This window comes from Podarcis filfolensis (genome assembly GCF_964270895.1).
Source record: "Podarcis filfolensis genome assembly, chromosome: 1".
In the NCBI taxonomy this organism is placed as follows: domain Eukaryota; kingdom Metazoa; phylum Chordata; class Lepidosauria; order Squamata; family Lacertidae; genus Podarcis; species Podarcis filfolensis.
The window spans coordinates 92,479,911-92,499,371 of record NC_139604.1 but is presented as its reverse complement, the minus strand read 5'-3'; the positions used below and the strand labels follow the sequence as shown (position 1 = coordinate 92,499,371).

Sequence of the window (19,461 nt, the reverse complement as noted above, 5' to 3'; positions counted from 1 at the left end):
GAGTGCTTTAAATGTATGTTGTGTATGTAGTCTTTCTCCTCCCCACTCTTCTAAAATGTTCTAGAAAACAGCCTCTGAATTTTTCTTGTTTTTGATGTCATCTAGAAAAAAGATCTCAAAGCTAGAATGGTCTACACAGAGGAGATCCTGCTTCTGGCATCCTAGGCTCTGAGCATTTAGCAGTTTAAACGCCACACTCAAAGCCAATACTTTACGTACTTTCTATCCAAGAAGGGGGGGGAAACCCATTCCCCACTATCCTAATTTATTTATGATTTGTATCCCACCTTTTCACACACAATGCCTAGACTGCTAATGACTTTAAAGATAACAAAATCACAGAATCAAACATTTGGAAGGGACCACGAGGGTCATCTACTCCAACCCCCTGCAATACAGTAATCATTTTGCCCATCAAAGGGCTCAAACCCACAAACCTGAGATTAAGAGTCTCGTGTCCTCCTGATTGAGCTGAGCAGCTGCCCCACTATTCAAAGAAAATACAATAAAAACTAAAAAGAACAAAGACAAAAGAACCAAAATAAAAACAAGCATCTTCACTGTGAAATACCTTGAGACTTAAAGCATGAATTGGTTGAACAATCATTTTCTGTCCCCAAGGAATATTGCAAACTGTAATCTGGGGGGCAGGGAAAGGCTCGTGGAACAGAATCCTCAGCCATAAGAAGAGACCTGCTGAATCAGACCAAAGACCAGCATCCCATAATGAAACATGCCTATAGAACACCATGCAGGAGAATGTGAGCACAAAAGTTTCTCCTGCTGTCATTCCCTAGTTAATTGGTACAAAACCAATGTCATTTTGTAGTGTGTATATGCTAACAAACAGCAACAAATGCACCACAATTTTATAATGAAAGAAAAGAACATACACAATCTGCTTTTTGCTCCTCCTATCTGAACCGGAATACCCGTGACGCTTACCAGATGTGATAAACTTCCACATGCTTCCATTATTGTTTTCCGTGCAAGTTTGTGCAGGCTAAATGTTCTTGATGGAGCCAAGGATAAGACTGTAAATATTCAGACACATTTTTCAGGCTTTAAACTGGCAGAGGTGGATAAACACCTGTTTCAAAAGTGATTCAGAGCCACACACCCCTCTCGATTCAGAAACAAAAAAATATTCCCTCCCACCTCTTTTGCTACGTTGCTATGCGGAACAAGTGTCAGCATGAAGTGTCTTTAAATGCGCTAGAGCTGGTGCAATGAAGTTGCTTAGAACAGGTGTTCCTTTTCCTTCTAAACTACGCTATTGCATCTCCCTCCACCCTCCAGTTTTCTTTTGAAATACAATATGCATGTGTTTTCCTAACACAGATTTGGCTCAGAAATGAATGTCCTCTCTCCCGGGTTAAAAGCTGTCCTTTTTATTTAATTATATTTGTTTATTATTGCATGTCTCTTATATGCCACCTTTCCTCCAAGAAGCTCAAGGTGGCTGTCTCCATCTACATATCACCCTTACAACCCTGTGAGGTAAGCTAGACTGAGAGTTGGCAAGTGGTTCAAGGCTCCCCAGTGAACTTCATGGTGGAGTGAGGATTTGAACCCTAGATCCTATTCTAACTCTCTAACCACTATGCCATACCGGCTCTGAGCAGCAGGGTCTGGAAGGATGAGCATTGTTAGTCATGTAAAAAGGTAAAGGTAAAGGGACCCCTGACCATTAGGTCCAGTCACGGACGACTCTGGGGTTGCGGCGCTCATCCCGCTTCATTGGCCGAGGTAGCCAGCTTACAGCTTCCGGGTCATGTGGCCAGCATGACTAAGCCATTTCTGGCGAACAAGAACAGCGCACGGAAACGCCATTTACCTTCCCGCTGGAGCGGTACCTATTTATCTACTTGCACTTTGACGTGCTTTTGAACTACTAGGTTGGCAGGAGCAGGGACTGAGCAACGGGAGCTCACCCCGTCATGGGGATTCGAACCACTGACCTTCTGATCGGCAAGTCCTAGGCTCTGTGATTTTACCCACAGCGCCACCCGATGCTATAAATGCACACCTCCCCAGGCTCTATGCATGGATCTCCCTTGCTGGATGGTCATCTTTCCATGTCAAAGTATCTGTATGCATGTGCCAGGCAGGAGGAGGGAATCTCTTAATTCCAGTCTTATAATAATAATTTATTATTTATACCCTTCCCATTCGGCTGGGTTTCCCCAGCCATTCTGGGTGGCTCCCAACAGAATATTAAAAACACAACAAAACAGCAAACATTAAAAACTTCTCTAAACAGGGTTGCCTTCAGATGTATTCTAAAAGTCAGATAGTTGTTTATTTCCTTGACTTCTGATGGGAGGGTGTTCCACAGGGCGGGGGCCACTACTGAGAAGGCCCTCTGCCTGGTTCCCTGTAACCTCACTTCTCACAGTGAGGGAACCACCAGAAGGCCCTCGGAGTCTTCTAAAATATGTTGTTCAGAACCCATTGTAAGTTCTGGGCAGCGGGCATGGTGGGAGAAGTGATATCCCCCCTTTTCCCTATAGCCTCCCCCCCATCCCTGTAGGTTGGAGATCCTTCCAGTATAGCTGGTGGTATCAAAGGATGCAAGGGGAAGGTTAGACTGGGAAGAATAGCCTTTCCCACTTCCGCTGGAAGGAATCTCCACTAGATAAGAGGCGATGGTTTTGTCATAGAAGAATGTATTGTTGAAACAAATTGATTGAGTTTTGAAGATTTTTGTTCCTGTTCTATTCTGTATTTTATGTTACAGAAATTCTAGCAGGATAATATGCATTACTGGCAAGAATAGTTGCGTGTTGAGGTCCCCAAGCCACTCCTCAAATAACTCACAACTCACACATGATTTTTTGTTTAAGGTTTTTGGCATAATTTTGGCCACAACTTTATTAAAATACATATCTGTGAGTGGTTGCTTAGGCATTGGTTAAGAATATCTGTCCCCCCCGCCTGGGGACAGAACTGACCTCCAAACTCCCTCAGAAGCCAGTAAGGGAAAACAATATTGGGGAGCAATGGAGCTGAGTCACAGGCCCTCAGCACTCACCCGCATGCTTCCTGGGGCTAGCCCCATTCCAGGGATTCGGACGAAATCGTGGCAAGCCCCTGGATTCCTTTAATGGAATTCCCGTGCAGCAGCAGCATTGGAGGGGAAGGCCCAGCCAATCCTTACCCCTCCTCCAACCAATTTGATAACCAATGCCTAACCGCAACCTTACAAGTTGTGACGATTTGCTACGCAGTAGGCAAAAACCAAATGGCCCAGCCAATCGGCCAGATGGACAAAATTCCTACCAGGCCCTGCCCCAACGGCAGATGACCCCATGACAGGCATAGCAAGGTCAAAGCAAAACCCTCGAGACACAGGGCGGGTGCATGGGTGATCCGGTTCACACGGCGAAAGAGAAAGCACCAAGCTGCGTGCCCAGAATTTAAAAGGTTTGATCCCTTCCACCAAAACTGCAACAAGTAAATTTCCCCGGCAATCCAGCCAACCAATCAATTGCCAGGGGTCAGTTTGGGCCACCCTGCCTGGCAACAGAGGGGTGACTCAGCGGACCCCACTGCAACACATGCTCTTCTTCAGGGAGAACATGCTATGTAATTAACTGAAACACACCTACGTCCTGGTTGACTAGGAGCTACTAAAGTGAGGAGGACATAGGAACAAATAGGTGTACATTAGGAGAGTGGGCAGTTGGCAAATTCTACATGAAACTAGAGAAGTAGGGTTTGTTAATCAATTCAGATCACAAGGCCAAAGAACTGAGTGTGTGGAAGATGATGTACCAATCTGAGTTTGAGTTCTGCATGCACAATAACTTCAAAATTAGAAGAATCACCTGCTTCAGATTCATCTGGTAATACCTGTATAACAGGTTTTGGGCACCTCAAATACCACAATAGAGACATAATCTTAGTGTGTTCTCTAGACATGCAAGCAATTGCAATTACAGCTTAATTTTAAAAGCTAATTTGAAAAGAGTGGCTATAACAAAGTCATCCCGGGTCACAGGAATTGGAAAGGAGAGTTTAGACACATGATGGAGAAGGCAGAGATGGCTCAGGCCAGCATGTGCCCAACAGAGCCAACTCTCTATATGAATGGATGGTTCTGATGCTAGAATTGCCTTAATTTTCACAATCTGTTTTGCCTTCAGCCCTTGGAGTAATATCACAGCAAAATTATCTATGTATGGAAGTGCATCACAGGTTGATGTGACTTTGAAACACAAAACCTGGTTAAAATCACGTCACTTGTTTTATTCTCAGTTGTGCCTGAGCCACAGTACCAGTAGGCATACCTGGAGATTTCTAAAATCAGACTTAGCATAACTTCTTTTTGACTCAGGGTGCTTCTGTTTATTCATCCTGATCCCCCCCCAAGCAGCTGGACAATGCTGCATCAGTGTTTTGTCACACTTTCCACTGCATTTCCCAGCTGATTTCCTTTATTTCAAAAAGGCAAATATTAGGGGGAATTGAATTTGCTGCACAAGACCTCCCTGTAAACTTTAACTGTACAACCTAAGTTTACCAGTATGTGATTGACTCCCACCCATAGGAGCCAACTCTTAGGGGAGATGGAGGTTTCGGCCCCCACAATAAAATATTTGAGGGGGCCAGGCCCCCACATAGTTAATGGGTATTCCCATTCAAATGATGTGTGTGCACTCCATCATGTGAACGATTATGTGGGGCGGGCCTTACCTGGGCCCCCACAATATTTTATTCAAGTTGGCACCCTTGCTCCCACCCCAAAATAAAGAGAGTCTGGAAAGTACCCTCTAAAAGTTTGCAGCATCTCCTCACACTCTGGTGTTTCTGCTGAATCAATCCAAAAGTCTTTTCGCTGCTGGCAGCCGCCATCTTCACTCAGTTCCGATGAAATCAAGTCTAGACATCTGCTCATTAATTTTCCAGACCAGTTGCATCAAACATTAGCCTTTCCAGAGGAGGTTTACCAAATCAAACTGGAAATACAAATATGATGTCATATTAAAGGCTCATCTCCCCCTATGGCTATTTATAATTCTGCAGTTCGGTCTTGACTTCCATCATGGCAGATTTCCAAATTAAAAATGCGACACAGCTCCCCCACAATTCTAGGGAACTGTCCAACCGGACCAACTGGCAGGAATCTTTACGGAGATTTTTAACCAGTCTATGGCCCAAGCCACTGTTCCACCCTGTCTGAAATTCGCTACCATTATACCCCTGCCAAAAACATCGAAGATAGACAGTCTGAATGATTTTCGTCCTGTGGCGTTGACACCCATTATAATGAAATGTTTCGAAAAACTGGTGAGGAACCGCATCTTATCTTGTCTGCCAGTGGGACTTGACCCTTACCAGTTTGCGTACAAGGCAAAGAGATCCACAGAGGATGCTGTGGCAATGGCTTTACATGCTGTCCTGACTCATTTGGAGAAGCAAGGGAACTATGCGAGACTGTTATTTGTAGACTTTAGTTCTGCATTTAATACTATTCTTCCGAATAGATTGGTGCCCAAATTATTAGACCTGGGACTTCCACCATGTTTGTGCAGGTGGATACTAGATTTTCTATCAAATCGTTCCCAAAGGGTCAGGTTGGGTTCCCACGTCTCTGCGGATCTCATCACGAATATGGGGACGCCGCAGGGGTGCGTGTTGAGTCCGCTTTTATACACGCTCTGTACAGCTGACTGTGCCCCCAAATACCCCAGTAATAAGATCATTAAGTTCACAGATGATACAATGGTGGTTGGTTTAATCACGGCTGGAGAGGGGGAGGCGGCCTACAGGAAGGAAGTTGAGCAGTTGGGGGAGTGGTGCAGGAAAAACAACTTACTCCTTAACTTAAAGAAAACAAAAGAGATCATTGTGGACTTTAGGAAATGTAAATTGAATATTCAGCCACTTATTACTGAGGGGAAGTGCATGGAACAGGTCTCAGTGTTTCGATTTCTGGGAATGGAGTTGAGAGACGACCTAACCTGGGGAGAAAACAGCAAAGACCTGGTGAAGAGAGCACAGCAGAGGTTATATTTTCTGAGAATCCTCCGGAAAAACAATCTCTCAAAGGACCTGTTGATGGGATTTTACCATTGCACTGTGGAGAGTGTATTAATTTATGGTCTGTGTGTGTGGTTTGGGAGCTGCACAGCCAGGGAAAAAACAATGCTATCCAGGGTTGTAAAGACTGCAGAGAGAATAATTGGGTGCACTCTTCCCATCTTAGATCAAATCCATGCTGCCAGGTGCCATAAGAAAGCAGCAGAGATAGTGCAGGATAGTATGCACCCCGGAAATTATCTCTTTCAGCTTCTGCCTTCTGGAAGAAGGTATAGGGTTATAAAGGCCAGGACTAGCTGCCTGAGAAACAGTTTCTACGCAAATGCAATTCTGGTTCTAAACGCAACATAAGGGGTCTCTATAGTATAGTGTATTTTAAAATGGGGTTTTTAGGGGTTTTTGAATGTTTTGTGTAGTTTTTATGTAGTTTTATGTAGTTTTTCAATTTCATTGTTCTGCATGGTACAATGACAATAAAGATATCGTATATCGTATTGTATATCGTAAAGTTTTTTAACATCTCCCCCACGGCTAATGAGATCCTGCTTGCTATAGATAATATAAATGGTTCTTCAGGGTGGGGGTGGTTTGCTGAATATTATTATGAAGCAAAGTACAATAGTAGGAGAGGCTTACCCCCCCTTTCCATTCCGTTCCAACATACCAACTTAGATGTTAAGCCTTCTTCCACTCAGTCTTTTTTTTTTTGGCACCTCAGTAACTGGCTTAATTGGCAGAGTAATTTCTCCCTCCTCGCTCGAAGCTTGTCCAAAACTTAAATCCAATTTTTCATCTTAAGAAATTAAACTTGATGCGCTTGCAGAGACAGTGTCCAAGAGAGCCAGACTCTCTCGGGGGCTTCCATCCAGTTCCCCCAGCCCCTCCTTCCTTACGAAATTGAGACTGGTTTATTGGGATCCGTGGATCAGACTGTGTCTTCCCGTACCCCGGGAAGATTTTGGGAGGCTGATTACTCCCATCTCAGCCTCTAATTACCCCGTGGGAGCCGGAGCGATGGAATTTTCAGCCATCTTCCGTGGTGCCTCAAACGGAAGTTCAGGTTGTCTCTTCTTCACCAGTTGGGATTAGGTACCCTTTTCATCACAGGAAGCTGCAAGCTACCCTCTTTTCCATATTGTAGCTCTTTCCATCCACAGCGCCATCGGTGCATAGTGGTTTCCTCCACAAACACCCTCATGCTTCTTGTCAGGGAACTGTCATCGGAAGAACCGGTGGTGCAAGGGCTCCCAGAGGTTGAGAGAGACTTATCAGCGGAGGAGGGAACCAGCAGGGGGAGAGAAAGAGCTCCAAGGGAAAGCGAGTCAGAAGAATGGCTCAGAGACAATTCCAGCGAGAACAGCGAGGAGGTTTCAGGACCTCCTATAGGGACACCCACTCCTCGCCGGAAATTGTCACGTAGAGAGTCCAGAAGACGTGTTTCCATTAAGGAGCTGTTATGCTGGAAGAAATTCCGTAAACGCCCACTGTCGGATTCTGCCAGCGACTGACGGAGCCATGCTTATGGAGCTCCGTTACAGACAGTGGTTTGTGGACTTAGCCAAACACTGAGGGACTAGGAACTTTACGCACAAGCAGCTCAACATCCCATCACACTTCTCCTTCGCTCTCTCCTAACTTATTTCCTTACCTTTCACCTTTAACATTATATCACCTTGCAATCCGACGTTTTCTCCCCAAGTTTCTTTATTTCACTTGCCTTGCTCTGTAGCCTTTCTGTGGTCTATAAATCCTTCAAATATCTGTCTGTTCTCCCTCTCTCTGTCTCAGAGCCCTGCCCTACATTTCAGCATCCTGCCTTTCGTGTCACCGCTGTGGGCATCTGGATAATGCTTGACAGCCACTGCCATCCTTTCACATCGTGTCCATCTCACCTGTATCTTCATTTGAGCTAGCAGGGATAGTGCTCAGCTGGGATAGCTCAGCTGGTAGAGCATGAGACTCTTAATCTCAGGATTGTGAGTTTGAGCCGCACGCTGAGCAAAAGATTCCTTCATTGCAGGGGTTTGGACTAGATGACACTTGTGATCCCTTCCAACTCTCCAATTCTATGAAAGACACAGAAGGTAGCACTAACTCCTGTATCCCTCTGAAGATCCCATTTGGGACTTTCTATTAAATTATCACAAGCCATGATCACCTATGACATCACTTTTGCACTGGAATATAAATCCAATTGCCTACTCCTCTGGGGAATGATGGTCGATTCTGCATGTTGATTCAGGACCTTAAACTGAGCTTTGTGCTTACAGTTGCCTACTTCTCAACCTGGGTTAATTCCAGAGTCATGTGCCTATGTACTTTGCAATAGTGGAAAGGTATCATTTCATTCATCCTGAAGAAGTTCCAGTTCCAGAAATCATTAATGATGCAGCACTAACTCATCCCTAGGCTGGTTTAGCAGCCTTGGCTGAAACGTATCCCAGCATTGCCTACTAGTGACTGTTCTGAAGTAATACTGCAATCAAAGTACATGAGACACTGTCTAAAAATATTGCAAAGTCATTCTGAAAATTCCATTTCCAAGTCTATATAATTGCAGTCAAGGGCACAGCTAAGAGCAGGGCTTCTTATTCTACTGTGTTGTATGGCTAGGAATGAGAGAACATCATTTTGCACCATCTTCTTCCCTAACATTTTCCAACACTTTGCCAGCAGGGGAAGTCTCTAGGTAGTTTTTAAAATGTACTAGCCACTGACCATGACAAATCTGAATAAAAAATAAATACACATAAAGGGATGCCATGCCACGAATAATAGTCTCTATTTAGATCTCTCCCTTACAGTTCAATGCTATATTGTCCAGGGTCTTCTTTCTGATCTTTCTGGCCACCAGAACGAAAAGGGTGACTTTGTGAGTCACTGAAATGTTAATATCGCTAAGAAGCAATAGACCTTCTCTGGCAAGGAGAGACATCTTTCTTGTACTGGCTGTCAGGTGAGAAATGGTCTCTTGGGTCCTATGTATAGGGAAGCCTCTAGGTGAGAAATCCAAAATCAGACAAGAATAGCGAAATTAACCTCTGAGCAACAATTGATAGTCATCCCTAGGCAAACACAGTGGAATCACTATTTAAAATGGGGACTTGGATATAATTGGAGTTGTTGAGAATGAGAGAATAACTTTTATGCTTTCGCTTTTACAGTGGTACCTCTGGTTACGAACTTAATTCACTCCGGAAGTCCGTTCTTAACCTGAAACCATTCTTAACCTGAGGTACCACTTTAGCTAATGGGGCCTCCTGCCACCGGCGTGCAATTTCTGTTCTTATCCTGAGGTAAAGTTCTTAACCTGAGGTACTATTTCTGGGTTAGCAGAGTCTGTAACCTGAAGTGTTTATAACCCGAGGTGTTTGTAACCCGAGGTACCACTGTATTTAGATCGGAGAGGTGGAGAGAACACAACCTGGGAAGTTGTGTCAGGTTCATACTGAGAAGTATGTCCTCTGTTGCCTGTTTTGCCACAGCAAATGTCTTATATGATACATTATATAAAGATATTTCCAAAACCTTCCCAAATTTACTTCCTGAAACACTAATTATATTGCAGCATGATTCTGAAAAGCTGTGGGACACAGTGTATCACTTTATTGTGCAATCATGTTGTGACTGTGCTGCAGTAGTGGCATGATGATATTTGTGTTGCAGATACATTGTGAAATCACTGCTGTTAGGGGAACAGATTTGTCCCCAATGCTATGCACAAGGTGAATCCTTTTCTGGATGCAGCAGAGACCTGCATAGGGTCAATAAACTGAGGCTGAACCCTGCTAAGACAGAGATGCTGGGGGGGGTGGTGGTAAGTGAGCCCCAGGTTCAAGAACTGGGGTTTTTGCTTGTTCTAGATGGGGTTGCACTCCCTCTGAAGGAATAGGCATGTAATTTTGCATTGCTCTTGAAACCTTCTTTGTCCTTGAAGGACTTGGTGTTCTCCGGAGCCAAGAGAGCCTATCACCAGTTTCAGCCGGCAAATCGACTACACCCTCTCTGGACAGAGATAGTTTTGCCACTGTGACACATGCACTGGTAACTGCAGCTGGTGTAAGAATGCTGTGTTCTACATGCTGAGTGGTACATCAAGTTCAGCAAATGGAGCCTCATTAGTCTTGCAAAAACCTAACGATCATTGGCACAGGGATGGGTCTCTTTGCTGGCAGCACTGGCATTATGGGATGCACTTCCTGCTTGGCATTCTGCCAGCTTTTGAAGACACACCTGTTTACATAGAAATTCCCTTCATCTCTTGACCAGAGTCACCTCTTTTAATTACTGTGTTCTTTTAATGGGACTGTTTTATTGCATGTTTGTGTACTTTAATTATGGAAGTTTATATTTCAGTGCTTCTGCAATTTGTTTTTTATAATTGTAAATTGCTTATTTTGGCATTAAGCAGTGCATGCATTAATAAATAACATCAAGATTTATAGGGCCACAAATTATGTGTTAACACGTTAGGAAGAATTCAGTGTCCTTTTCTACTAATTATTCCATCAGTGTAAGCTTGCCAAATGGAACGATGTTCCCCTCTCTTTTCCATGTGGACTATTCTAGGGGTTCTCCTGGCCCCTCAAGCCAATTATGGGCTGCATGGGGGAGGAGAAAGGGGGAGCCCCATTGCACAAGCCGAAGTCTTTGTGCAGGCCTTCTGCTGAAAACACTCACTTGATGAATCCCACCCGTTGTTTATTGTGCTATGATTTACATAGCCCTTATACAGTAGCATAAGCCAGTGACTCCCAACCTCCCCCTACCATGGACCACTTAAAAATTGCTGAGGGTCTTGGTGGACCCTCTATGTAACACACTATGCTAGATGATGTTTGGTTTTTAAATATATATATTTTTCTGATGTGCTGTGGACCACCTGAAATGAAGTTCGTCCGCAGACCACAGTTTGGGGACCCCTGTGGCCCAAGCAAAAGGCAGGTATTTGGCCCAGGTCTAAGCTAACACTGAGGGAGGGGAGGAAGGCAAGGGTGAGTAAACCCATTTACTTAGGCTTTCTTTCAGTTTTAGATGAAGATGAATGCATTAAGCCAATAGCTTCATAGAAGCAGATCCCACCCACCCCCAAGCTGGGCTGGTGTTTGAAGTACAAGAGGTGGTATCCTGTAGGTGTTCCTCTTCTTTCTCAAAATTGATACTGTCAACATCTCCACCTAATTACCACTTCTCACAGGGCTAAACAGCCACAAGTTCTATGATTCCATGAAGTTTCTTCCCCTAACTAATAACTAATGTGTCCTTCTTGTCCCTTGATCTCTGCACATTCCTCCATGGGCTTTCTAACCTAGTTGGTACTCAGAGCTGAGGTTCAATGATTCAATCAGGGCACTGGCATAGCTGAGCCCTCCTACTAAGATGCTTGCAGGTAGGACTGAAGTGAACACAGTTATGTTTGAGGCTCATTGCAAGCAAAATAAGTAGGACTATGCTCCCTTGGATCCTATGGGCTCCTGCTGCTTCACCCCAAAGTGTGCATTTAGACAGGAAAAGGTGGAGGATGTTCCTAGGCCTTGGTAGAACAACTTTTCCTGCTGCCTGCAAGTCCCAGAAATCCCAATAGGATTTGCATGTTATTTTGAAGGAGAATCTCCAGTGTACAGTGGGAAAAGATACTCCACCGGGGCCTGGCTTGCAACTGCATGCAAGTAGTCCAAACTTCTGTACTCAGAAATATGCAGAACACCCCAGGAAAAATTCTCTAAGCTTATTGAAACTCTGCTTTCTTCTGTTTTGTCAGCTTTTTGCATGAGTAGGAGGAGCCCACATTGAAATTTTGCCTAAATATTTTCCTCATTTTTACCTTAACACTGCTTGACATCTTATCTTCTCCTGCTCCAGGTTTACACTGTCATATATCCTGCTCAACTGTCCTGATTTAATCAGGACATCCCAGAATTACAAAAACCATCCTGGCTACCGATTAGCTCAGGCATAGGCAAACTCCGGCCCTCCAGATGTTTGGGACTACAATTCCCATCATCCCTGGCCACTGGTCCTGTTAGCTAGGGATGATGGGAATTGTAGTCCCAAAACATCTGGAGGGCCGGAGTTTGCCTATGCCTGGATTAGATCCTGGGATGTCCCATTTTGGGGGGCCATGTTCTTGCACAAGTCACTTGACTTGTTCAGGAGCATGGCCCCGAAAGACACATATCCCAGTTTTCCTCTGGGACATGTTGGAGGGTATGCAATTGTAGGACCGCATGAACCTCCAATGATTCATTTTGTCACAAATTGCTGCACGTTTAAGAAGAGTGGGAAGTCAAGCTCTGTCAAGTGGCTTTGTGTTCTGCTTTACAGAGGACAGTCCTCTGTTTGAAGTCCCAGTTCAAAGATTAAAAAAACCATAAGAAGCAAGAGCAAGGATCTTGGAGCTGCCCATCCGTAGTTAACATCTGAACAGCAGAATAAGAAGCACACTGGTCAGCTTGTCACAGTTATCCCCAGTATGAGGAAATCTGTATACATTTCTGTATACATTATAGTAATTATTTCTAAATTTACACCTAGATATGCACATTGGCACATACTAATTTTATGCAGATCTGTGTATTCTTTTGCCCTCATTTTTAATGTGTAACTATATCCATAACATTACCCTCTCCCCCATTCTATATTTCGGTGTCTATCTCTCAGGAGCATTTATATCTCTGGCCAAACCACGGGTTTTGGAAAAAAATATGTTGGTATTAAAACAACCCTTTCCCTTTGCTTTACAGATGTAGGTTTGTATGTGTGCAACAGATTGACCTGTGCTGATCATTCTGCCATAGAATTGTGTGTGCATTTAGTAGACAGAACATGCATTCTTAAAATACACTGCTTTTTCCCAATTTTTTATTAAATATATCCAGAAGTGGGCCTTTGTAGCTTGCTGTGCCCCTGCTGAAATATGAAACAGTCATCATAAGAGAGATGAAATAAATTCCACTGAAGCCTTCAGATTAATCAGTAATTGTAGCCAACCATTACTTGATCTTCTGCCTTCCCCACAAGCTCCCCAGTCAATCTATACTGTCTCCATCAATGCCGCCTTTTCCGTTCTACAGCAGAACGCAAAGCCTGCAGAATCAGGTGCTCGTTATTCAAGATGTTGTATTCACTCAGGTTTACTAGCTTGTCGAAATCTTCATCGCTGTATCTGAGGCAGTAAGTATTGTATGGTGTCTTCCAGGTGGAAACATCAACATCTCCTGCAGCCATCTCTGCTTCACCATCACGTTTCTCGCCTGGGATAAAGAAACGACGAGTTATTAATGGTTAGATATTTGGCTTATTTCAGAAGCATACATGTGTATTAATCCAATGAGAACGTTCTTAGAATGGTTCATTTACAATTTTGGTTTTGTGTTTTTTTATATAAAAAATAAATCTACCACAATGTTAATGCCCTATTTTGATTTGATTTATCAGGCTTGGATATCTCTTTATACTTAAGAGGGTCTCAAAGTAGTTGAGTGTATATAATATAATGAAGTTAATAAAGTATATTAAATAACGCACAATATCATTGTAATTATAAGAACATACACTCAAGGCTGGATTAGTATTTGTTGGCACAATCTTATTCTGACCATGCTAAAGCATGAACAAAAGAAGCAAAAGACTTAGTCATGCTTCGAGGGCTTTTATTTTAATCAGTGGGACTTACATTAGTGACTAACTTAAGTATCATTAAAACAAAAAATTTTTTTTCCTTCCAGTAGCACCTTAAAGACCAACTAAGTTAGTTCTTGGTATGAGCTTTCGTGTGCATGCACACTTCTTCAGATCTGAAGAAGTGTGCATGCACACGAAAGCTCATACCAAGAACTAACTTAGTTGGTCTTTAAGGTGCTACTGGAAGGAAAAAAATTTTTTTGTTTTGACTATGGCAGACCAACACGGCTACCTTAAGTATCATTGATTTCAGTGGGTCTACTCTTAAGCATGACTAAGTCTGGACCCTGGATCCATTCCAGTGCCTTAGAGCTTGTTGTAGTCAGTCAAGACTCAGAGGTTGAAGCTTCAGGGTTGTTACCACAGAGATTTGGTATTTTATTTTAAATATTTTATTTTTAAGATTCATCCGCTGCCTTTCAATCAAGTGATTTGCACAATGGCTTACAACAGATTGTAACAATTCAGTTCAGAGGAATTAATTCATTTCTCGGCAGTGGGAAAGTCCAGCAAAAATCTCCCCACCTCCAGGAATTGTATTGCCTGACAGCACTGGATATAATAATAATAATAATAATAATAATAATAATAATAATAATAATAAAATATTTATACCCCGCCCATCTGGCAGGGCTTCCCCAGCCACTCTGGGCGGTTTCCCAAAAAAAATTAAAATACTGTAATACATCAAACATTAAAAGCTTCCCTAAACAGGGCTGCCTTCAGATGTCTTCTAAAAGTCTGATAGTTGTTGTTCTCTTTGACATCTGGTGGGAGGGCATTCCACAGGGAGGGCGCCACTACCGAGAAGGCCCTCTGCCTGGTTCCCTGTAGCTTTGCTTCTCGCAGTGAGGGAACCGCCAGAAGGCCCTTGGTGCTGGACCTCAATGTCCGGGTAGAACGATGGGGGTGGAGATGCTCCTTCAGATATACTGGACCGAGGCCATTTAGGGCTTTAAAGGTCAACACCAGCACTTTGAATTGTGCTCGGAAACGTACTGGGAGCCAATGTAGGTCTTTCAAGACCAGTGTTATATGGTCTCTGCGGCCTCTCCCAGTCACCAGTCTGGCTGCCGCATTCTGGATTAGTTGTAGTTTCTGGGTCACCTTCAAAGGTAGCCCCATGTAGAGCGTATTGCAGTAGTTCAAGCGGGAGATAACCAGAGCATGCACCACTCTGGCGAGGCAGTCCGCAGGCAGATAGGGTCTCTTAGGCAGATAACTGTCACTTAGGGTGGAGTTTATTAGCTACTGTCAGTAACTTACCAGGTGCTTTGTAATAACGGAAGGTATCATTCACTAATGGGAAGAAAACCAGGATTGGACAACCAAGGACATCTGATTGATCAAAGTAGTAGCATTCCTTTAGATGTTTCTTGTCTTCTTCCGTAAGGACAACATGTGGAAATGGGATACCTTGCTGGATATAGTACTTGCAAGCTTGCTCTAGGGGCTTCATTCACATGAAAGTTAAAACAAGAGAGGACAAGAAATGGATGTTAAAAAGCAATCATATGCCACTAAAAAAAATCTATGTGGAAAACTGAGATACTCAGGAAGCACAAGGTAGGAATTAATGAACAGTTCCTTGAATGGGGGAAGTAGAAAGCAGAGTCCCTGCTTTTTAACTTGTCCGTAAACCATCTAGAGTTAGGAGTGAGCAGTGAGGCGGCCAGGTTTGCTGATGATACTAAGGTGTTCAGGTTCATTAAAAGAAAAAAGCCGGCAACAAAATCTGGCTAAATGACATCATAGAAGCTATCAGGGATTGGTTGCAGATGTGAGTGTTTTGGCAGTGAGCTGATTTCAGCTTGGGTGATGGTTAGGCATTGAGTAAGTTGCATGGAGGGGAGGTTGTAGCCTCTGCCTGCCCCTCCTTGGTAAAGAGTATGCAAAAGGATCCAGGAGGAATGGTTTCTGTCCAATGCCTAGGCGGGAGCTAGAGCCATACCACTCCTCCAACAGAGACCCCGGGTAGGGGGGACCCCTATTTGATGTAGGTCATAGGCACCCCTTCCAAGATGTGGTTTACACTTAAATGCACTTCCAGCAGAGATGTGCTGGAGTGGAATAGCAATCGCTTTACTCAAGGCCTATGCCAAACAATTCACTGCTGGAACCAATGAAGCTTTGGCGTTATTCAAACCCAAAACCCAATGTGCTGTTGTCCAGTGTGGTTATTCGTTTCCCCCAGCTAGGTCATAGGGCCTTGGCACATGGATCCTATAAATTAATATTATCTAAGCTTGGGAATTAATGATTTAAAGAGGAGGAGCAGACTAAAATTTATGTGAGATGAATTCCCAGGAATTGCCTTGATAAGATTTTACTTCCATCAACAGAATGTATTTTCTTTCATTGCATTAGTCATTGTTTTCTATCTAACTACCTACTGGAGAATAAAATTTGCATTTAGGATTATTATTATTTTTAAATAAACACCTGTGGTAATGTTTTAAACTTGCTGCAACTCAAAGGGAAAAAAACTGCTGCAGGTTGGTAGATGTGTGATCAGCCATATCTTTTATGCTATTATAAACCTCATAGCAGTTTTATTACATTCAAGTGGTATGTATTTTTTGTTTGTTAAATAGGTAAATAAATATATTATTGTCTTTTATAAGTTCTCACCAGAATGTGCTCAAGGTGAGATTCAGATATTTTAGAGCAGGAGTTGCCAGGCTGGTACCCACCAGATGTTGGACTCCAACTTCCATCTGCTCCAACCAACATGGCCAATGGTTAGGGGCGATGGGCACTGTATTCCAACAACATTGGGAGGATACCCCTGATTTATAGTTAGGTGAGGAATCTGTAGCCTTCTGGCTACAGACAGTTAATTAGAGAGGTGACCTTGGGCAATATGTCACAATGTTTCCACATAAACCTGAAATATATCGCTTAAACAAACAAACAAACAAACAACAACACAAAACCTATTACCAGTGTTTGTGAGCCTGCACTGTAACTCAGATGCACAATGACATCAACTTTCCTCTCTGGCCTTAAAAGTGGTGGGCAACTTGTATTGATGAAAAATCCAGCGTCCACCAGTCCTATAGAGTCTGCATGTTCCGTTAGCTGATTTGGGCATCCGTCTAACACCGTAGCTGGAAAGGAAATATATTTTTTGCCATCAGAAAAGAATATTTCTGCCTAATTTGGAACCCAGTTAAATTAAAATACATAGGGCATTTTTACCTATGACATTATGGCTGCAGTCATATGCCGCTTACTTAGGAGTAAATTGCACTGGATTAAGGAGAATTCAAATATCACTTAGAGCAGAGTGTATGGTCTGCTTTCCATAATGGTGGAGAATTGTAGTCCAACCAGGTTTCCTGTCCTATGGGCTTTGGAACCTATCAGAACCATAGAACTTCACCAACCCTCTTTGGACCTCTCAAAATATTTGTGGGTAAAGCTTCCTAACACAGAAGACAGCCTGCTACCTTTGTCCTTTCTTACTAGGTGTATGAATTTAGGATGCAAGCCTACACCAAGTTACCTGGGAATAAAATGAACTCAGTGGGACTTAGTTCTGAGTAATAATAATAATAATAATAATAATAATAATAATAATAATAATAATTTAGATCAACAAGATCGAGCCAAATGCTGATGGGGGTGGGGGTGGGATTGCTCCTTTTATGGAATACTGGGGTATGTTATGAAATTAAACCGCACTGGGGTCAAACCATCTTTCTTGATCTGTCCAGATGTCAACTGTAGTTTGTTTGTTAATCTCTCAAGAAGAGCTGTTTCTCAAACTGTTTCATACCAATTGTCTATTGTTGTGCCAGAAAAGAAATTCCAGTGTCTGGTTATGTTGCATCTCGCTACTTGTAATAACTGTCTTATTAATTCTTTATTATGTAAATCCAGATGGGTGTCTTGAAATATATTTAATAAAGCTAATTCTGGTTTGACTTCCAATTTTTTATTGTTATTTTATTAATTTCTTGTAATATCAAATTCCAGAAAGGTTGGATTTTGTACATTGCCACCTTCTGAGTATTATTATTATTATTATTATTATTATTAATAATAATAATAATTCCATTTATAGGCATCATAATAAAACTGTGAAATAGAACACTGTGAATATAACCAATAAAACAAAACACTAAGTCATTGGACAGTATAATCTAAAACATCTGGAGTCTGGAGAAGTCTGGACTACAACTCCCATCAACCCCAGCCAGCATGGATGATGGTCAGGAAAAATGGAAATTGTAGTCCAAAACAGATGGAAGGCACCCAGTAGAGTATCTAGTTTCATACTGTCAGCGTCAACTGTGTCTGGAAGTGTCTTCATGCTCAGGCAGAGGTCCTTGATTATGGAAAGCAGGTGTTCTAATACTGAACAGTGGCTTCAATAGACAACCATATAAACCTGTTTACCTTTCCATCTATTGAAATTTTCATTCTCCAAGTAGTAGTTATGCATCTGAAAACCCTTCAGAAAATTGTGATATTGGGCAACAGAAAAGCGATCAGTCAAGGCCCCTCGGAGCTTATTGGCAAGTTCTCCGGCTGGGACGTACATACGGCTCCTTATTTCATATGGCCTTGTAGGTAAATAAGGCTCTTCCTCTGCAACAAGATACAAAAGGTGACAAAATAAGCAGTCACTAACTATGCTCTGATTTGCTGCTAAGCCGAATCTTAGACAACTCAGTTACCGGACAGCTATATAGTAGCAAACCCGCTGCAAGAGCACTGTAAAAGACAACGTATGGCCCAATCCTAAGCGTATTAACTTGGAAGTAAATCCCATTGAGTTTAATGAGATTTGCTTCCTAACAGAGCACTGTAACTTCATACATGTGTCCATATAGGTGCATAACAGTCTCCGACCTTCATCACTACTGACAGCATTGAACCAGATTGCTTTGATATTGTTTTGGCTTCACATTTTCGGCTGAAGTGTCAAAATGGTTAGGCAGTTCAGATACCATGCCAGCAATTCACCTGGCGTGTAACCTCCCTTTAAGACTATACATTGTCAAGTTGTCTTCCGAGGTGGACCATGCTATGCACCTCTGAGACAAATCAAAAGCGAAAGGCATTTTATCCAAAGGTATGGGCACACAACCTTTAACAGGTGGCATGGTAGGATGTTACTCGCCTGACCTCCTACTTACTTGGAGGTAGAAGGGGAGGCAGTTGCAATGTTGGCACAGTGCAAACACGCTAGCAGCAGCACAGCACCATGCCAAACTCTCTGCACCCCTCTACCTCTCAGTAAGCAGCAACAACATGACTGGCCAGAGATCAGCTGAGGTAGCAGCACCCCACTGTAAAAGGTAAAGGTAAAGGTACCCCTGCCTGTACGGGCCAGTCGTGTCCGACTCTAGGGTTGTGCGCCCATCTCACTTAAGAGGCCGGGAGCCAGCGCTGTCCGGAGACACTTCCGGGTCACGTGGCCAGCGTGACGAAGCTGCTCTGGCGAGCCAGCACCAGCGCAGCACACAGAAACGCCGTTTACCTTCCCGCTATAAAGCGGTACCTATTTATCTACTTGCACTTAAGAGTGCTTTCGAACTGCTAGGTGGGCAGGAGCTGGGACCGAAAGAGGGGAGCTCACCCCGCCGCGGGGATTCGAACCGCCGACCTTACGATCGGCAAGTCCTAGGCACTGAGGTTTTACCCACAGCGCCACCCGCGTCCCTTGAGGGGTTTCACCGTCCGGGCGCTCGGCCCGGCCCGAGGCCCCGCCGGCGGGGAGCC

General features: G+C 43.3%; 2 protein-coding genes across 3 annotated transcripts in view; both read right to left on the bottom strand.

Moving 5' to 3' along the window:
- LOC310759501 (cytosolic phospholipase A2 epsilon-like) overlaps positions 1-1,110 on the bottom strand; it is a gene marked incomplete at its 5' end in the record, with an annotated part of 35,578 nt that extends 34,468 nt beyond the window's left edge. The window contains one exon of one of the 2 annotated variants that reach the window (XM_083606815.1): positions 946-1,110. In XM_083606815.1, coding sequence (XP_083462941.1) covers positions 946-975 — 30 coding nt within the window. Of the gene's footprint in view, positions 1-893 lie in introns of both variants that reach the window. The other variant, XM_083606817.1, reaches the window with a different exon arrangement.
- Positions 1,111-12,889: 11,779 nt separating this feature from the next.
- Positions 12,890-19,461, bottom strand: part of LOC310759405 (cytosolic phospholipase A2 epsilon-like) — a 46,834-nt gene continuing 40,262 nt past the window's right edge. The window contains exons 18-21 of the mRNA XM_083606606.1: positions 18,133-18,324; positions 16,672-16,838; positions 14,995-15,181; positions 12,890-13,298 (exon numbers count right to left, since the gene is read on the bottom strand). Coding sequence (XP_083462732.1) covers positions 13,093-13,298; positions 14,995-15,181; positions 16,672-16,838; positions 18,133-18,324 — 752 coding nt within the window. The 3' untranslated portion in view covers positions 12,890-13,092. The remainder of the gene's footprint in view (positions 13,299-14,994; positions 15,182-16,671; positions 16,839-18,132; positions 18,325-19,461) is intronic.